Consider the following 17,533-nt stretch of genomic DNA (forward strand, 5'->3'; position numbering starts at 1 on the left):
ATGGCTGCGACTCCTGTGGGGGCTGTACCGTGGGCGACCTTGATTTTCTTTTCCTGCTTGTTCTCCCAAAAGTAGTCAGAAAGCTATAGCAACCTTCTTTCATCCTTTTGAATTATTAAAAAGTAAATAATAATAGTTATACATGGGCAAATTAAGCCAAATAACTACACTTTACCATTTGGTACTGGTTAAGGTGTGGCACAGTGTTCACTATGTGTCAGCAACTCAAGCTGGTGTGGCAGTCACTAGTAGTTCTTATCAGTTAAATCCGCATTTCAGCTGCTCTGATTTATCATGGGAGCTAAATCATCTCTCAGCAACTGAAGGATTCAGGGCAGAGCAGTGGTTTTGCCTCTCCTCAGGTGCACCCTTAACTCATCTTATTGGTGGTTGGCCTTTAAGGCTGAATTTGTAGATATGCACATTTTTAATTATGTAACTGGATGCACCCGGTGAAGTCAGTAGGAATTATTGTTTTCCTTGTCATTATCAGGAAGTTAAGTAGAAAAAATTACAAAGTTACAATTTAAAATGCATCAAGGAGAATAGCTAAGTTTTGTGTAACCCCCGTTTGTCCAGTTTGTGCATGAAGGACCTGGTTTGCTTCTGGCTAAATCAGTATGTACCACCAAAAATCTAATCTCGGCAGGGATCAGTCGTCTCTTGGGCTGTACACTATTTTCTGATCATCATTGATTATTTTATTAAAATTCTAATGACTATGCAGTGTATTATGAGGAAGAGTGCTTCACCGGCAGGAGCGACTAGATGATTCAATAAAATTAGGAGATGAAAAAGACCTATGAAACAATTGTTTTAACGATTGGTTTTTGGTACTGCTGCAGATCTGTCCATGTATGGCCAGATTGCACACTGTGTGAGTTATGTTATTTTTTATTTTACTGCCTGTCACAGAGTTGAAATTGTATATGCCAAAAATATATGCAGTTTACTTGCACTCACCTGTGGTGGATCTTCCTGTTAAGAAAGACATTAGAATGGAGTTATAACTCAGACTTCTATGGTTGAATTTGGCTCCACTGCAGTCTTCCTGAAAATGGTATACAAGCTCACTCTTCCCCTGAAGTGGCATCTCACTGCCTAAAGTAAACTTCATGTAACTAGTGGGTTAAATCTAAATAAAGTTAGCCTCAGAATTTTTTGTTTTACTTTATCCTTAGCCTTCTCCAGCACAGGGTTTGACTGCCACACTTCCCCTGTATTCAGTCCTGCTAATCCAGAGAGCTCAATTGAGGATTGTCTAGCTCATCTTGGAGAGAAAGTGTCCCAGGAATTGAAGGAACCTCTACACAAAGCACTGCAGAGTCTGCTCAGCAAGTAAGTTACCATCTGTTTCCTCAGATGGCAGGCACACCCTCTTTAAATGCTGTGTGTTGCTAGAATGCCAACAATTTGACTGAACTGCCTTCTGATACTTATTTCTTTTCTGATCTTCCTTTACTTGCTCTCTTTATAAGAATACTACTTTGCTGTATTTAACATTACGTTGGGGAGTATTTTTCAGACTATTAACCTTTTAACTTACGAGCACTGAGCCTACTTGATTGAGTTGACATGCTTGAAACTGCAGGTTATACTGGTAGCTGACAGTCACCAGATTTGCTGGATGCTGGAGTATAGCCAGATTTGTTTTCCCTACCCTATAGTTAAAAGCAATGTTAGGGCTCTGGATGTGGTATTACAGTACTAAGGGGCTAATGTTGTTGATATCTCTGTATTTTAGGTACCCCAGATGTTGCTAAACTTGTCTTGGGTTGCACATCTGCCAATGGAATTACTTCCACATTTTCATAGTGGGAACCTACCTCTCAGCCTGTCACACTCCTGGCCTTTAAAATGAGGGACAAGTAGGAAATAATAGAGAAGTTACATTCAGGTAGCACAGAAACGTGTTTAAATGTAAGTCAGTTTCTTTTTCTTAAAAAAATATGTATAATTAGTGGGAGGTGGGTTCTCAAGGAGCTGGCATAAGACAGGAAAAGAGTTTTGACATGCTGATTCACTGTGTCTTTTCAAGTGAATGTGGGCACCTGTGCTACCCATAGTGGCAAGGACTGTGGCCTTTCATTGTAGTGATGATTGGCCGTGTCTACGTGCGATGCTGACTGTGCAGGCATTCAACACTTGTATAAACAAGTAAAAGTTCATACCACTTGTAGAAACAGGTACTAAATGACTGCATGGTAGCCGGAGTTACTGAGTAGTAGCTTTGCCAAAAAGCTTTTAGGTGATGCTGGTTGTACAGTAGCTCATTACTATTGCACAGTAGCATAGCAGTATGCTTCCTACCATGCCATGTTGGCCATTGTCTATTGGACTAAATCCTTGGCATACTTGTCTTGATTAAAGTGGTTGATAGTCCCAGTAACTCTACAGTGCCTGTCATTTTTCTAGTATGAATTATCAGCCTGAGTTTCGAGTGACTTGGATAATTTTTTTCTGCCTATATAACATTGCATTTGTTGTCCAGAATTTGTCCATAGAAAGCATGAGTAGAAGCAGCCAGTTGTCAAGGCTGTATATAAAATACAACTGTGAAGACTACTGTAGAAAACTTAGCTTGGTTGTGTCTGACTTGTGTGTCTAACTTGTGGATTGATAGCCTCATGTCTCTGACACGAAACCAAGTTTTAGTGGTACTCGACCCAGATCTCTTCTCCTATTCCTGTTCCTGCAGAGTTCAGACACCTTGATATTGAAATCCTATAGTTCAATTGTATAGTTTAAACTTCAGTTCTCATAGACACTAGAGAGCATATCTGTGCCTTAATAGAGGAAGTAACTTCCAGCTTTGGTGAGGTAATGAAATGTATAAGTAGTTCCTTGAGCAGTGTTTTGCAGTGAACCAAGTGGCACAGCTGTTTTAAACATGAAATTGGTGTCAGTGGAGGGAGAGTGGGAGTTGCATTTTCTTGGGCATGAAAACAGTGTCTGGATTTATTTGTTCCTTGGTCTATCCAATGTAAGTATATAGTCATCCATCCAAGTTTCCCCTTGGAAGCTCGTAATTGCAATATCCGCTCTAATGTCCCGTTTGCATTGCTCATAGAAATGAAATTCTGCCTTGTGCATGATGGTTAACAGAGCTACCTCTATGCTGTCACACTAGGTTAGGTGGATAATTATAATTTCTTTCTCTCATTATCTTCTTTTGAGCAAGAATAATGAATACTAGCTACTTGGTTGGTTCCATTTTACCACCATGCATCAAGAAGAAATTGAGAACTATACTTATAAGCTTTCCACAGGTTAACAGTGGCTTGGATTACCTCTGTCAGAGAATCATAGACAAGTAGGGCTGGAATGGACCTCTAGAGGTCATCTAGTTCAATCCTCTGCCTGAGGCAGGATAATCCCTATCCAAACAAGCCTGTACAAATCCATAATCTAACACATTATTAAAACTACCATCAACAAAAACATGTCATAATCTAATTTGACGTAGGTAAAGAAAGTGGACTGTGGCAGCCAACATCTTTCCTCTGTGAAAGATTGTTAATTTATGCTCAAGAGATCCCAGGAAGAAGGCCACATCCCCTGCTACACAGGAAGGCAAAAACCTGCACGGTCTATACCAGTCTGACCATGAGATGAAAATTCCTTCATGATCCCAAATATGGCAGTAGATCCAATCTTGGAAAATACCTCCTAACCAGGAACTTCCTGATTTTAAATCCCAGCAGAAGCAATGGCACACCCTAGTCAAAATCCCTCACCTTGGCTGCAGCCAACACCCAAAGGTAACTGTGCACACATACGGAAGTCTTGTGGATCTTTCGTTTGTGTAGTAAAAGCAATCTGCTCAGACAGGTTGTGCTGTATGCTTGGCACAAAGTAGTCTTTGTTGCAGGTGTTTACAAATTGTCAAAACCAGTTGACCCATCTGCATGCTCCTTTAGAAATACACAGTGAAATGTATTTTTCATGGGATGCCCTTATAGAGACAGGGAGGTTGGTTGGTTGGTTTGTTTTTCCTTGCTTTTGATTTCCTTTTTTTTCTTGAAAGGAGGTAATGAAATGTTTTGCCAGGGAATCATTTGCTTTTTGTAAGATGATAGGCTTTTCCCCTCTAATTCCCTGGAAGTTTACTTTGTTGTACCTAGAGAATTATTGGATTATAGCACTGCAGTTGACTTTTGACTTTTAGTTGACTGTTAAGAGATGCTTTCATTTCAAGCTTTATTTTGACATGCTTATTTTAACTATTTAAAAAGTTACCCTTTGATCTTAATTATCTTATGCTCTTACTTAGTGATAACAATGCCCTACACCTTTCTTGGGAAGGCTGGTCAAATTCTTATCCAAGAATGAGAGACAGTAGTTTCAGAAATACTTTTTTTAGGGATAAGTGTGCTCTGGGAGCATGCATTGATTTTAAAAAAGGAAGATAAAGGTCTGTAGTTGTGTAGGAGGTAGTTCCTTTTGACACATTTTAAATTGCTTGGTGTTGAAGTAACACAGGGGTGGGCAATTATTTTGGCTGGGGGACCACTTAGGGAGTTTTGACAAGCTGTTGCTGGCTGGGTCAGCACCCCTCTGGCCTGGGGCAGAGTTGTGATCCACTCCCTGCATGGCCCTGCCTGTCCCGCTCCCAAATATTGCTCCCTGCCCACCTGTGGCCCCATCCCATCTGTCCAGCGAGGCACACCCTGCCCATGGTGGGTCCCAGGTTAGTCTCCATGGAGATCCCACCTGCTTGCCTGCTCCATCCGTCAGCCCTGGTGGTGGATGCAGGGTGGACGGGCTGGGTCTGGTGTCAGCAGAGACAGTGGCAGCAGAAGACAGAAGGAGCTACCACCCCTGGGGTTGCCTGCAATTTGAGTCCAGTTGCCATGCCACCCCAGCCCCACTGTGTACCCAGGCATGGTGGGACCAGCCACGCATGCAGCGGCCCAGGCTGCCCCCCCACACCTGGGCCAGGAGGCAGGGGTGACTGGTGTCTCCTGAGTCTGGGTGGGGCACACAATTTGTGGGTGGGCCCAGGGGTGGGCCAAAAGCCCCATATGCACTCCTATACTTATGTGCCACAGCTTAGTGCCCCCCAACACGCCCCCTGGCCCATGCGGCAAAAAACTGCCTGGTGCTGAGTTGGTGGCTAATCTCAGGGGGGGCACGTACCAGTTGCCTGTGCCAGGAGGGGCCGAGGGACCTGCCATGGGCTGGATGAAATCCCTTGGCAGACCAGATCTGGCCTGCAGGCCATATTTTGCCCACCCCTGAAGTAACACAAAACACACAAATCTTAAAAAGAATACATAGCAAGCTATGAAGATCTTGGCATGAGTTGTTAATTTGTCTTCCATATCCTAGAAAGACATGCAAGTAAGTGATTATCTACATCTTTGGGAATCTAGAGAAACTTCTACCCGGAAGTGATTCCATTCAGTTTTACAGTGCTGATAAGTCATTACATGCTGCATTACAAATTTTAGAATATCTTCCAAATGGTTTGGACATTTCAGTTAAGGTACTAAGCTCAACAGCCCTTTCCTGCAATGATTTAAACCTATTTGTTTCTAGGGAAGAAACTTAGAACTTGTCACTTTTTCCAGCGCTAATGTACTAAACTCCACTAACTGTATTGTAAATTTATAAGTACATCCTTTGGGGTCATAGCATACGGGATGTGTGCATGGCAATTGAAGGGGCCTTTCAGTGTATAGCTATCAGAATTGAGAGATTTATCTTTGTCTGAGACCTTTCTTAATTAAGCATGTATTGACTGAGTTAGCATTTGGATGGATGATCAAATGAGAATACCTGATATTCTGGGGGAGCTTGTTTTTTCTGATGGCAAAGATTATTTTGATATAGAATATTACCCAGTAAATTCAGTTACTTGTAGTCACTTTTCTCAAATGCCTAGTAACAATGTTGTACAGTGTATTGGGGGAAGACTGGTTTTATCCCTACCACTGTTGTTTTGTCCACATATTAAAGTTGGATAAAATCAGAACTTCTATAGCCTGCAGTCATATGACCACAGAATATATTTGAATCCCTTTTCAACTTAAGCAAGTTTGGAATTGGTAGGAAAAGGTGTACCACATCAAGCCTCTCTAAACAGCAGCTCCAGTCTGGTACATAATCTCCTAATAATTATCTTTCTGAACTTGATAATACTCTTCCTAACCTACTGATTCATTTAAACTAGCTTAAAAAGGAGCCAAAAAAGTTAAGGCATTGTATTTAAAATAGCAAGTCATGCTATCGGTCCCACTATGAGCCTTAACTGGTCTTCTACTTGTGCTCACTACAATAATGGTTTTAGTTGCATGATCATATTTCATTGGGTAATATGAGATGCTATTTTGCAAATGAAATCAAATGAAAAGGTAAAACATCTTTTGTTACTACATATATAAGCATAATATATCATTAGATCATACAGTGCTACCAGCTGGATGTAAACAAGAGGTTCCTGTTTCTGCTACCCAGAATCTTTTTCTCTGTTTAAACGAGATCCTGGCCTTTATCTTGACCCTGGTATTACTGTGGGAGCAGTTTCCCTGAAGTATGCTGGTCAGTGCTTCAGTGGTTTTACCTGTATGTCAGAGTTTCCTCCAGTCACAAGAGGGAAGAATTGCACGTGAGGAAAATTTGTTAGCATGTCCACTGGCTTTAGAGAGAGATGGAAATGCTCCTGTGTTCCCTGAAAGAGCTGTGGTAGGTAGTGTGTCACTTTGGCAGAGGTTATGTTTTGCAACCTCTTCCCAAACAAAAAAAAAATTCCTTTTTCCCATCCTAAAATGGAGAGAATACAAAAAGTACATCATCCTCATCCCAGTATTTAGAAAGAGAAGGATTTAGCAATTCTAAAACAAAAGGTCCTAGGGCATTTATATTTATATGCAAAAGGTTGATTGTGTAATCAAAAGTACTTCATCTCCCATGACTAATGCTTTAACCCTAATGCAACATTAACATTTTTCAAATAATCAATGCTTATAAGTAATCTTTTACTTGCAAGTCTCTCTGGTTAAACCTCAAGGTGCAGCAGATTTCCTTTTAGAGCTTCATAACCTTTAGAATCAGGAATTCCCTCCTAAAGATGTGATAAAAAGGAAAATGGGCATTTTTATAGCAGGTGAGTGGGTTTAGTAATTTAGTGCCCTGTTTCAGATGGTAGCCTACATTAGGTTCTTCACTTAGTAAAAGCCCTGTGGCTCATCTAACTGAGTGAATGATATGATGCTATTGACTTAGTGAAATGTCTTCTTGACCCCATCTTGGTCATGATTTATATCCTCAAGCATGAGATTCGATAGGCCTTGGAATTGTCTTCGCTAGTATAATAGCTTATGCTTGCAGCGAGTATGTGACCATTTAGGCACCTGGGAATAAGAACTCTTAAAAGTTGTTTTTTTCCTATTTTTCTCTGTATAACTTTTAGTGTTGTTTTAATTTTTACAGACCAGTGACTTACCAGGAATACCGAGAACGTACTCAGGAGGCAGCTGCTCATGCCAGTGGATGGAGCAAGGTACTAATCACATTGTCTTGACTTTAAGGTCTTAACAATTTGAAGCTAACTGAGAGGCCTTTCTCTACAATAGTCCCATTGTAGGGTAAGCAAAAATTGTGGACTTCAGATATTTAGGAGTAAAACAGGGCCAGGACTAAACAAAATACAATTGGAAACTTTTGTCTGATAACTTGCCCTTTGAAATGGTAGGTCTTTAGATGTTGTATAATTTTTAAAGTTTTTGTTAGACTTTATTTAATAGATCTTTTATTTGTTAAATTTACCACCTTATGCCACAGTATTGTCTAAGTACTGTATTTACTTGAATTGAAGATGACCCTGCAATAATTAGATTCTGTCCATGGAAAATTTATAAATTTTCCAATCTTTTTCCACAGATAGAATCTAATTATTGGAGGATCATCTTAAATTCATCCCTGTCACAACTGCAGTGGTAGGGGGCAGGCAGTGGGGGAGGCAGTAATGGGATAGGCAGTGAGAGGAGGAGTGTGGGATAGGCAGTGCACGGGAAGGCAGCTTGCCCCCTGTCACTTGTCTCTTTCCCTGCCTCCTCTTTTCTGTTGCTGAAAAACAACATAGTATTGGCTAGACCACTGGTTCAGCATTCATCCAGAAAGAATGCACTGCCTATTAAACCATCAAAACCACTTTCTACTGTATTGAATGATGGTGACATTGAGACATTTTGGAAGATTTTAATTTTTTTGCTTGACCTTGAGTAATCTGAGGTTTTATGGGATTATTAAAATACAAAGATCAGGAAGCTAGAATTAAAATTTCCAGACATTTATGTTCTGAATTCCTAACTTCTTCAATTTAAAATCTGAACAGTAATATTATATTTTCAATATAGTTTTGCATTAGCTGTTATAAATAACACTGTTTAAGAAAAGAAGTCTTAATGAACTGTTTGGTACTTCTATACTTATAGACACCTACTTTTTGAGCTTTTATGGTACCTGAGATTTTTATGTTGAAAACTGATGACTCTCAGATGTAGAAAAATAAATTCTTTCACTATAATGTTTGTACTTAGGGCATAACTTTCTACTGGAGATCTCATTTTCATCTGAAAAGACCATAGATTTTCCTAGAAACTGAAAAATGTTAAAGGTTGCCTGCTCTAAGTCATCTTGCCATATATTCCCTGCAGGGTTTTATCTTGTGGAGTCGCATGAGTCTCTTAACCAGAAATAGGGTATTGTCAATAACCATCTTTTTCTTAATTTTAATAATCTGTCCCTCAAACACCATAATCAGAAAAAAGTTAAATATTGCTTTCTTCTGTACATGTGAACTAAGAAATAGAAGAATGAGTGGTGTAAACCCAAAGTTTCACAAAATATAACTGTCTCGAATGTAGGGTCTTTAGTGTTTTAAATTTGTAGTAGATCCTATTGTCTTAGATGGAAATTTCTCTTAGCCAACAGCTAACTGTTCAACAAGAAGTCTTGTGTCTGACACTAGGCATATTGTGTAAAATACAGTACTTCTAAGCATGTACAGCATTTCGAAGTATTAACCAGTAGGGACAGAGAGTTTGGATTATATCGCCATGGTTTAATGTAAAGTAGAATTATTACATCAAAGATGCCCCAGCAGTCTGTCCATCCTCGGGACTGGCTAACTGCCAGACTGGGAATCATTAAACCAGTCCTTTTTTACCTTTGTGTAACAGTTTCAGAGAGAGCATATTAAACGGGATTCAATAAGAAGGCCTCTAGGTAGATTTATGTTCTCTGCTTTCCTAGACAGCTGCCTCCAGGAAAGGAGAGAACAAAGAATTTATTTACAAGTTTAATTAAAAAATACTTAGTCATAGCAGTAGAAAAGAGTGAACCAGTCTTTCTGAAGTAATTACCAAGAAGTACTTAAATAAATTTAGTTAATTATTAAAACAAAACAAAAACTAAACCTGATTCATTAATTGTGTGAATATTTTACTTTCTTTAGTAGATCTCTCCTCACCAAGTTTACTTAAAACATGGGTAGTCTTCAGCTGTAAATTACTAGAACTGAGACTTGCAGCCATAGACCCTAGGAAACATTTTCTACTTTTAGGTCATGTTGTTCAGCCCTTTCAGCCTGTGTAGCTCCTTCTGGTCTGAGATCCCAGTCCTACTACAGCTTCAGCTGAGAATCCTAACCAAAAGATGCTTTTGATGACTATATTTTATGGCTGTTTAGCCAAACATTATATGGTACCTGCTGGTGTTGGCTTCCCAGAACTGTCTGATTTGTTTCAGTGCAAAACTTTTAAACCATGTGGTGATATTTCAGCAAGCAAGAACCAACATTCTGTAGAATAAATACAAAATATGCCTGTGTACCATCTTTATCCTCCAGGAATCTCTAGCAGTTCCTTTAATAATACTTTTTTAAATAAACGGAATAAAATTGTATTAATTTCATTTCCTTTTTAAATTCCTTTTCCCTATCCAAGGAGCATTTTTGTAACAAAATAACAGGATAGTTGAACACCAGAGATGCCTTTTGCTGCAGGCTCAGTCTTCCTTAGTTGACTTGTGAGAGAAACAAGGCTACTACAAAAATAATTTTTAAGAAGCATGTAGTTTTAAACTGAGGAGACTTGTTAGGCCTAATTAATAGGTATACTGCAGCCAAGTATGGGACTGGGCTGATAAGAATACTTTTGTCATTTGCCACGTGCCGGTATTAGGATAGAGCCTATTGTAGCCAGAGACCCTGGCGAGTTACCAACATAGAAAGGAGTCTTTGAAAAGCCTTCCACTTAGACATAATTCTTCTGCTTTGACAGTTTTCCTCTGTCTTATATTTTTATTATCAGGAATACTTTGAATTGAAATGGTAACAGCGTCCCTTTATCTGGTCCAGATGTTCACTTTCCCAACTGAAATTGTTGCTGCAATGATAGCTGTATAAAAGGAAAGTCAGCAGTAGGAACAGATGCATTTTTTAAGTGGGTGATGGCTGCCATTTCCATGGAAAATATACTTAAAAAACTGAGAAAAGAGATCCATCTATATATTTTTTTCTAAACAGATTATTTTCTCATACTCCTATAAATGAAGTAATGTTAGGTCTTAAATTTTACTTAAATGTCCTGTCAAGTTTGCTTTTGCAAGTTTGCTTGAGAGTGGCAGGGAAAACATTTTAGTTAACATATCAAGTAGTACTATGTAAATTAAGTAAATGGGAACTCCTAACTTGACTACCCTGCAAACAAAAAATGCACTTTTTCCTACATGCTACTGGGAGCTTTCTGTTCCAGAGAATTACATGGAATATTAGAGAACCATATATATACAGGAGGTGCAGTAGGGAACTGCTAATAAAGTGTTATACCCATGAATTTTCTTTCCTGCCTGCTTAATCCTGGGTTCCTCTTTTGATATGATTTTATGATTAATGTGAATTAGAAGAAATAGAGTATCTGGAGCTGGAACGACAAAGTGTTTGGTTGTTTTTTTTAAGAGAAGAAAAAAGCAAGCTGCCTCCTATGTGCTCAATTTAGGATCTGACAGTTTGCATAGCAAAAGGCTTTTCTTTCCATGGATAGCCTGTGAAGTAGTACAGAGAAATAAAACTTTAAAATCAAAACAGTGTGTCTGAGCCTTCTGTAACTAAATGAAAAATGGTATGATCCCTTGCAACAACACTGTACTGATGTGAGGAAGAAGCTGGTGGCAGAAGTAAAACTTGGTTTGATACATATTACCTGTCAGAAATAGCTCAAATACTGATTTCTCCCCCCTAATCTTTTGAATGCCTTTGACCCTAAAACACTTTATAGTGTCCCTATGAAGTAAGTAGTGCATCTTTTTTTCCAGAGGGGGGGATCTAGCATAAAAGTTGAAACACTTAAAATCAGCAACTTTGTGACAAAGCTAGAAATGTCAGGAGGAGTTTTGACTCCCTGATCCTGATATAAGCTGTTGGTTTATTCACATTTTTCAAAACTGGGATATGTTTCTGGTTTCTGTCCTGGAATTGACATGTTAGTCTGGCATCCAGAAAGTACTGCAGCTGACTGTGGGAGAGTTTCTTTAGCCTAGCTTGTGTTTCTTTCAGCTCCTGGCCAAGGTGCAGGTAGGGGTATTTCTGTCCTGCTCTGTTCTTTGGAGTTTGAACTGTTTCAGGCTATCTCAAGTGGGATATGGCTAATTTACATGAAGAGCTGCATTGAACCCCTGATGGGTCCAGAGTCCAGGTCACACACTGGAGATTCAAAGCAGTTTTCTTGCATGTTTACTGCAACCTGTCACTGTGAGAGAGAGGACAGGATTTTTCCTGTTGTGTTGAATATACAGTGATCAGATTATTTGATCAAGGTGCAAGTATGAGCCGTCCAGTTTAGAACTGGAAACATGTGCCAGGTTTAAAGAATACAGATTTTCACAGAAATTGCTGAATATGCACAAATGGGAGAAAGACCAGTACTAAATATAATGGCTATTTTCAGTAAAACACACTGGACCATTTCCAGTATGCCTTGGCCTATTTGGATTGCTGAATCCATTTATTGGCTAGTGACTGGAATCTAAATGAAAGCCTTCAGTCGTAAAGAGCCAGGTCCAAGAAAAGATTTGGGTTCCTATATCCAACCAGACAATTGACAAATACCCTGTTTAACCCTTTAGGCAGCTGTGACAGGTCACAGGTGTCTAAGTTTTTTCTGTTAAAAGATATTACTTTAGCACCTAAAGAAGCCAGAGGTAGGACAACAGAAGTATAAGGATGACAGCTAAAGGTTATATGTGGTATGAATACTCTGTGTGCGCTTTACACAAATTCAGAGTTGCTTTAGTTTTTTCCTATGTGGTTTGGAATGAGCCATGAGTGCTGTTTGGATTAACTTTTCTTTTTCATTATGCTGGCACAACCTTGCTGAATTTAGTGGGATTCCAGTAGCGTAACTGAGAGTATATTTTGCCTCATTGTTCTAGCTAGTCAGAAAATTTGGGTGACAATTTTCTGGAATAAAAAAATTGTTGTTCAGTCCTTTCCATTAAATTTTCCCACCTGTCTTCATTTTTTGGTGTGCTGTACTTAACTAGAACATGTTCTCTGTGAATCAAATTGTAGATACCCTGTAGCATTATTTCTTAAGATATACTTGCATGGTCTTGTGAAGAAGGGTCCTTTTAACGTGTCTATACAACAGAGAAAAGAATTGTGATTACTCATGGGGTTTTGCAGCTTAAAGTTTTATGTTTGTGTAATTAAAATTTCAAGTTCGACTTATGTGTTCATGCATCTTTTGCACATAATAAAACAGTAACCCTCTGGATAACCAGGATAAAGATGTTGTGGGTTTTTAATCTGTTGGACAGCCTTATGCTACCACTAGTCCAGCTGTTCTTGTTCTTGAAGTGAGCGACTTCATTGGGAAAAAAAAATCAGGTCCTACATCGAGCTGGAGATCAATATTTTTATTTGTTCCTTTGTTTCTCAGTACTGCAGGGCCTGGCTGAGGTTTAGGGAGCATCTGGAAGATCAAATGTTTAAATTGGCAAGGGAAGAAAGACATTGTAGCACAAAATACTAGCTTCATTTCCTTACCAGTCTCTTATGCCTGCAGCTTAAAACACATATTTCTTTCCAAGAACTACCTGTACCTCCTGTTGGAGGTTTAAAAATGAAAACTGTTTGAGTTGTGTGGTGTACCCACAGCATCTGTAGAAAATAGAGCCTTGACCATTTATTTTATGCTAATTCCTTCCCACGTATGCTCTGTCCATTTCCCTCTGGCCAGGAATAATGTATGAGAAATTTTAGTCTAAGACAACAGGAAATATGTGAAAATGCAGTTTTAAAGTAAGTGTGTCATCACAGTTATGTAGTCAGTTATCCAGACTGTAACAATATACACTGTTGTGTTGTGGACAAGACCTCTTTTGTCTTCCATTTTTCAGCTCTTAGTGATCTAAAACATGCTACCCCTCTCACTAGTGGCCTGGCATCTTTATGCTCTCCATGTACGTTTTCACAAGGCTTCATCTGTGTATGTATCCACTCCATGGTCTACACCAGTCTCTACAATTTCTCTACTTCTCTCCTGCACTTTTTCCCCCTATACTGCATCCTCTACTTATGCCTGAGACCAGCAATGGGAAGAAGCTGCAAAACAGCCTCCTATGAGGGAGACTAGCAAGGCATTTATGATTCATACTAAGCAACATTATCAGCCTGAACTATACCTTTTTCATGAAGCACTCCAATGACCCTTCCTGCCCACAGGGGATTGGCTGGTCCTTACGGAGAATAGATGTGCAGTGCATTTATTGGATTCTCTAAAGCTTTAATATTTTTTCTTGTATCTGCTCCAAGAGCTTTTTCAAAAGTTAATGGCTCTAATTCAAACCATTTTTTCCAAAGTTGGCCAAGTCCTGCTTGCAGCCTTGGAACTGAGAGATACTTGCATGCTGTATGAGAATAAACTCCAGGTTTAAGAGTTCAGCTGTTTTCCTTGACCAAAGGCAGTGTAGGGTATTTACAGCATGGAATGTCTGTATGTGTATCACTTAATACCTTATTTAACTCCCTTTCCCTCAGACTTCTCAAAGTAATTCACTTTTGAGGCAAGAACAAGGATGCAATTGAAAGACAAAAGGAGGAATTTTTTTAGATCGTTATGAACATACTGAAAAGGGCATAAAAGAGGATTTTGTAGCTGAGACACCTGAAGACTTAGGCCATTAATTTGTAACCTATATGAACATTCTCTTCTCATCTGCAGTAGCATCCAATCTAGGAAATGTTATCATTTTCAATCATTGTCTTTTGAAGGTCTTGGTGCCTCTGGTTTTGCTGCAGCAGTTCCTGATGGAGTTGACAAACCGGGGCCAGGAGCCGCTCAGCGCACTTGTGCACTTTGGAGTGACATATCTAGAAGATTATTCTGCAGACTATATAATCCAACAAGGCGGATGGGTAAGAAGGCAACAGTAAATTTCATATCCCTTTGAGAGTGTGACTCCAGATATGTGGTTCGACTCATGCTCTGCTAGTCATTCTACGGTGAGGCTGAGAGGATTTGCTAGTGGTCAGCATGTGAAGGTGAGAGCAGTGATGACTTGGTCTCCAGAGAAAAGGTGGCTTAGATTCTTAGGAGGAGATATGGCTTGGGTTGGGTTTACAAGGGCTGTCTGAGTTGAAGAGGGGTTCAGATGGAAAATACCGACTGGACCTTGTACTGAACATATTAAGACATAAATGTTGCTGTTGTGTGGCTGGCTTTTGATGAGATGCTTTTTACTTCTGGTATGTAGAATATTGCATTTTGGAAGCAAGTCCAGTGTCCTAGAGTTGCAGATGCGTTGAGCCAGAGAGGTCAGTCTGTATAATTTTATTTTCCCACGGTGGATAAATGTTGGAAATTGTTGGTATAGTATTTTCTCTCCTTTCACAAACTTCAGATTGTCTTTGGCAGAGGATGAACAAGCTCAGGAGTTCTGCACAGGAAATGCAGTAGGTGTCAGATTTGCCTTTTTTAATACACCATGTTAATCAGCATTTTTAATGCACTATTGGAAGGCATTCAGATACTACAATGATAGGGGTTGTATAAAAATCTGTGGAATAAGCAGACCCCCTTGTAGCAAAATCTTCTTGCAGAAATTGTGTCTTAGATTGCTGTTTCATATTCATGGCAAATTGAGAGTTGTATTTAAAAAAACATTCACAGTGCTTGTATTAAAGTGGGGCAGGTCCAGTACTGTGAATCTACCAGAAATATAGCTCCTAATCCCTGCAGTTTGCATGCGGCTTGTTGATGTATTGGCAATTCAGCTGGAGCTGTATTATGACAGGCTGGGCTTTGAGATTTATTTGTTTCTGGAAGGTTGCCAGATTTAAACAGAATTAATCTGGGATTAGCGAAATGTTAGTTGGTCTTACTGTAGAAGTAAAGCTGGTCAGGAAAATCCACTGATTAAAAAGTCGTAACAGGAAAAATTATGTTTGGATAGCTTCTCATTTTTCTGTGTTTTCAGTGGAAATTTCATGGGGAAGTGGTTCTCAACCTTTTTAAACTCAAGGGTGCCCTTGTTAGACTCAAAGCACCCCTAGGGAAAAGCCAGCTCTTAGTTTTCACTTGCTTTTTGACTACAGAAAAATAATAGAGCAAGTCTTCTGTTGCAGAAGAACTCACAAAGGCCGCCACAGGTCAGAATGGTTTTAATGCTCTGAATTCCTATTAAATCCCTGGGTTTATCATGTTTGCACAACTAACAGTGTTGATATTGTATGACACCCCCGCAGCACTCCTGAAAGGCTGTCAAGGAATCCCAGGGTGCATAGCACCCTGGTTGAGAATCATTGTTTCAGGGAGCAAACTGTTTCATACATTCATTCCCTGACTTTTCCCTCTTCTTGGCAACAGGGTTTGCTGCTTCTTTCTGCTGGTGCTGTTAGGTTGCTTTCCAGATATGTTTGTCTTTCAGTTTTTGCCAGATGGGCAGGACTGTCATATATGCATTTCAGACCTTAATTAAATACGTGCAGACATTGGCTTTGGTTGGTTAAGATTCCAGTTTGCAGTTTTAAGGCAGAAGAATGTATTGGTATCATGCTCTTTATAAATTTGGCTTTTGGTGAATTGTCATTAAATAGGCTCATGTTTGTTTTCCAGCTCCACTTTTTTATAACCATACATTACAGAACAAAGCTGTTGAAAATGGACTGCTTCCCCCTGTGGCTGTGGAGGGTGGGAGCTCATGCTTTGTGTTGGCTGTGGGATCATGTATGTGGCTGACTGGCCTACGTTCCATGGACTGTGCTCTTGTCTGTATATATCCATTCAGGCAAAAAATCAGAATGACACAAGCAGTGTAGTAAACAAGCCAGAGCTATTTTTGAATCGGGAGAAAAGGAAAGAAAACTAAACAAAGTGGTGAGAAAAAAAAACCCTTTCTCACTGAATAGATATGGCAACAGTAACTTCCTCAGCTGTTCCCAGGTAGGGGCAGGGACCCTTATGTACATGGTTTCAGTAGAAGGGAATGAGTATGGTTTTATCCTTTGTTTCCTGTAAGGGAAATGTTTGGTTTTATTAGTTGATACCTGCTTTTTTCCCCTTCTGTTTTAGATTAGGAAGTATATAATCCACACGATGTGCGCCCCTTTATGACAATGTGATGGGTGGGGAATGGGGTATATCCTCAGATTCTGGAATGAAAGTAGGGCATTTTTTTATGTTTGAAGTGAACAGCACTGCATACATGCATACATAAGAAGCTGTTAGGTAAAACCTATTTCATGGCTACTTCTAAACAGCACCTGTGGGAGTAGTTCTATGTGGATTGAAGCATATTACCTGGGTTCCCATATGCTGCAGCTGTGAGGGGATAGCATTGCCGTGGCTATCTGCAGTGAATTATCATGGTGAAAATGCAAGTTGTGCCTCTGGTGTGGTCCTGCAACTGTGTGAAGCAGGTGCAGCCAGGTCTCTAGTTGGTTATTTTTGACATCCTGAAGCTGTGCAAGAGGAACAAGCCAAGTGCAGCACTGCTTAGTTTGAGCTCGTCTAAAACTGAAGAAATGGCAAAATGACCTCTGCCCATAGTCTTGGGCAGTCACAGCAGAGGAAGGGGTTTAGGAGGAGATTTTTGTCAGCATGACTGTCTCTCTTCTTAGGATCACCGTGTAGGCTAGAGTTCACTCTTAATTTTTCAAAGCAGAGGGTCATCTTTTAAGTTGGATTCAGCCTCTTTCAAAAATTAGATATTCAGGATGTTGAGATAAGCTGAGCCTTCCTTCTGTATGATGACTTCCCATGGAGCCAGTATTATTTGGACACATGATCCAATCAACTTCACTCTGCTGCAGTAATAAGGATAATGCTTTTTCAGTCTTGTGCATCCCCAGAATGTGAGCAGTTTCTAGTTTTAGCCTGTTTTGAGGGGTTGGGAGATGTTTGGGTGTGGGGAAGTGGCTAAATTCAGTGGTTGTGAACCCTTCTAGAGTTGAGGCACCCTTCTTCAGATTTCAGGCACCCATTGGAAAGTGCTAACGCTTAATTTTCATTAATTCTTTAACTACAGA

The 17,533-nt window shown here is 39.7% G+C and overlaps 1 protein-coding gene across 2 annotated transcripts in view; it reads left to right on the plus strand.

The window, feature by feature from the left end:
- BCL2L13 (BCL2 like 13) overlaps positions 1–17,533 on the plus strand; it is a 92,988-nt gene that overhangs the window by 47,186 nt on the left and 28,269 nt on the right. The window contains exons 4-6 of one of the 2 annotated variants that reach the window (XR_002096929.1): positions 1,182–1,338; positions 1,745–1,920; positions 7,435–7,504. Coding sequence is in view for 1 of the 2 variants with exons in the window: in XM_019515558.1 (XP_019371103.1) it covers positions 1,182–1,338; positions 7,435–7,504; positions 14,279–14,422 (371 nt within the window). In the remaining variant the exon portion in view is untranslated. Of the gene's footprint in view, positions 1–1,181; positions 1,339–1,744; positions 1,921–7,434; positions 7,505–14,278; positions 14,423–17,533 lie in introns of those variants that run through there. The other variant, XM_019515558.1, reaches the window with a different exon arrangement.

The sequence above is a fragment of the Gavialis gangeticus genome, unplaced genomic scaffold (genome assembly GCF_001723915.1).
Source record: "Gavialis gangeticus isolate Ggan-Ray unplaced genomic scaffold, GavGan_comp1, whole genome shotgun sequence".
Lineage (NCBI taxonomy): Eukaryota > Metazoa > Chordata > Crocodylia > Gavialidae > Gavialis > Gavialis gangeticus.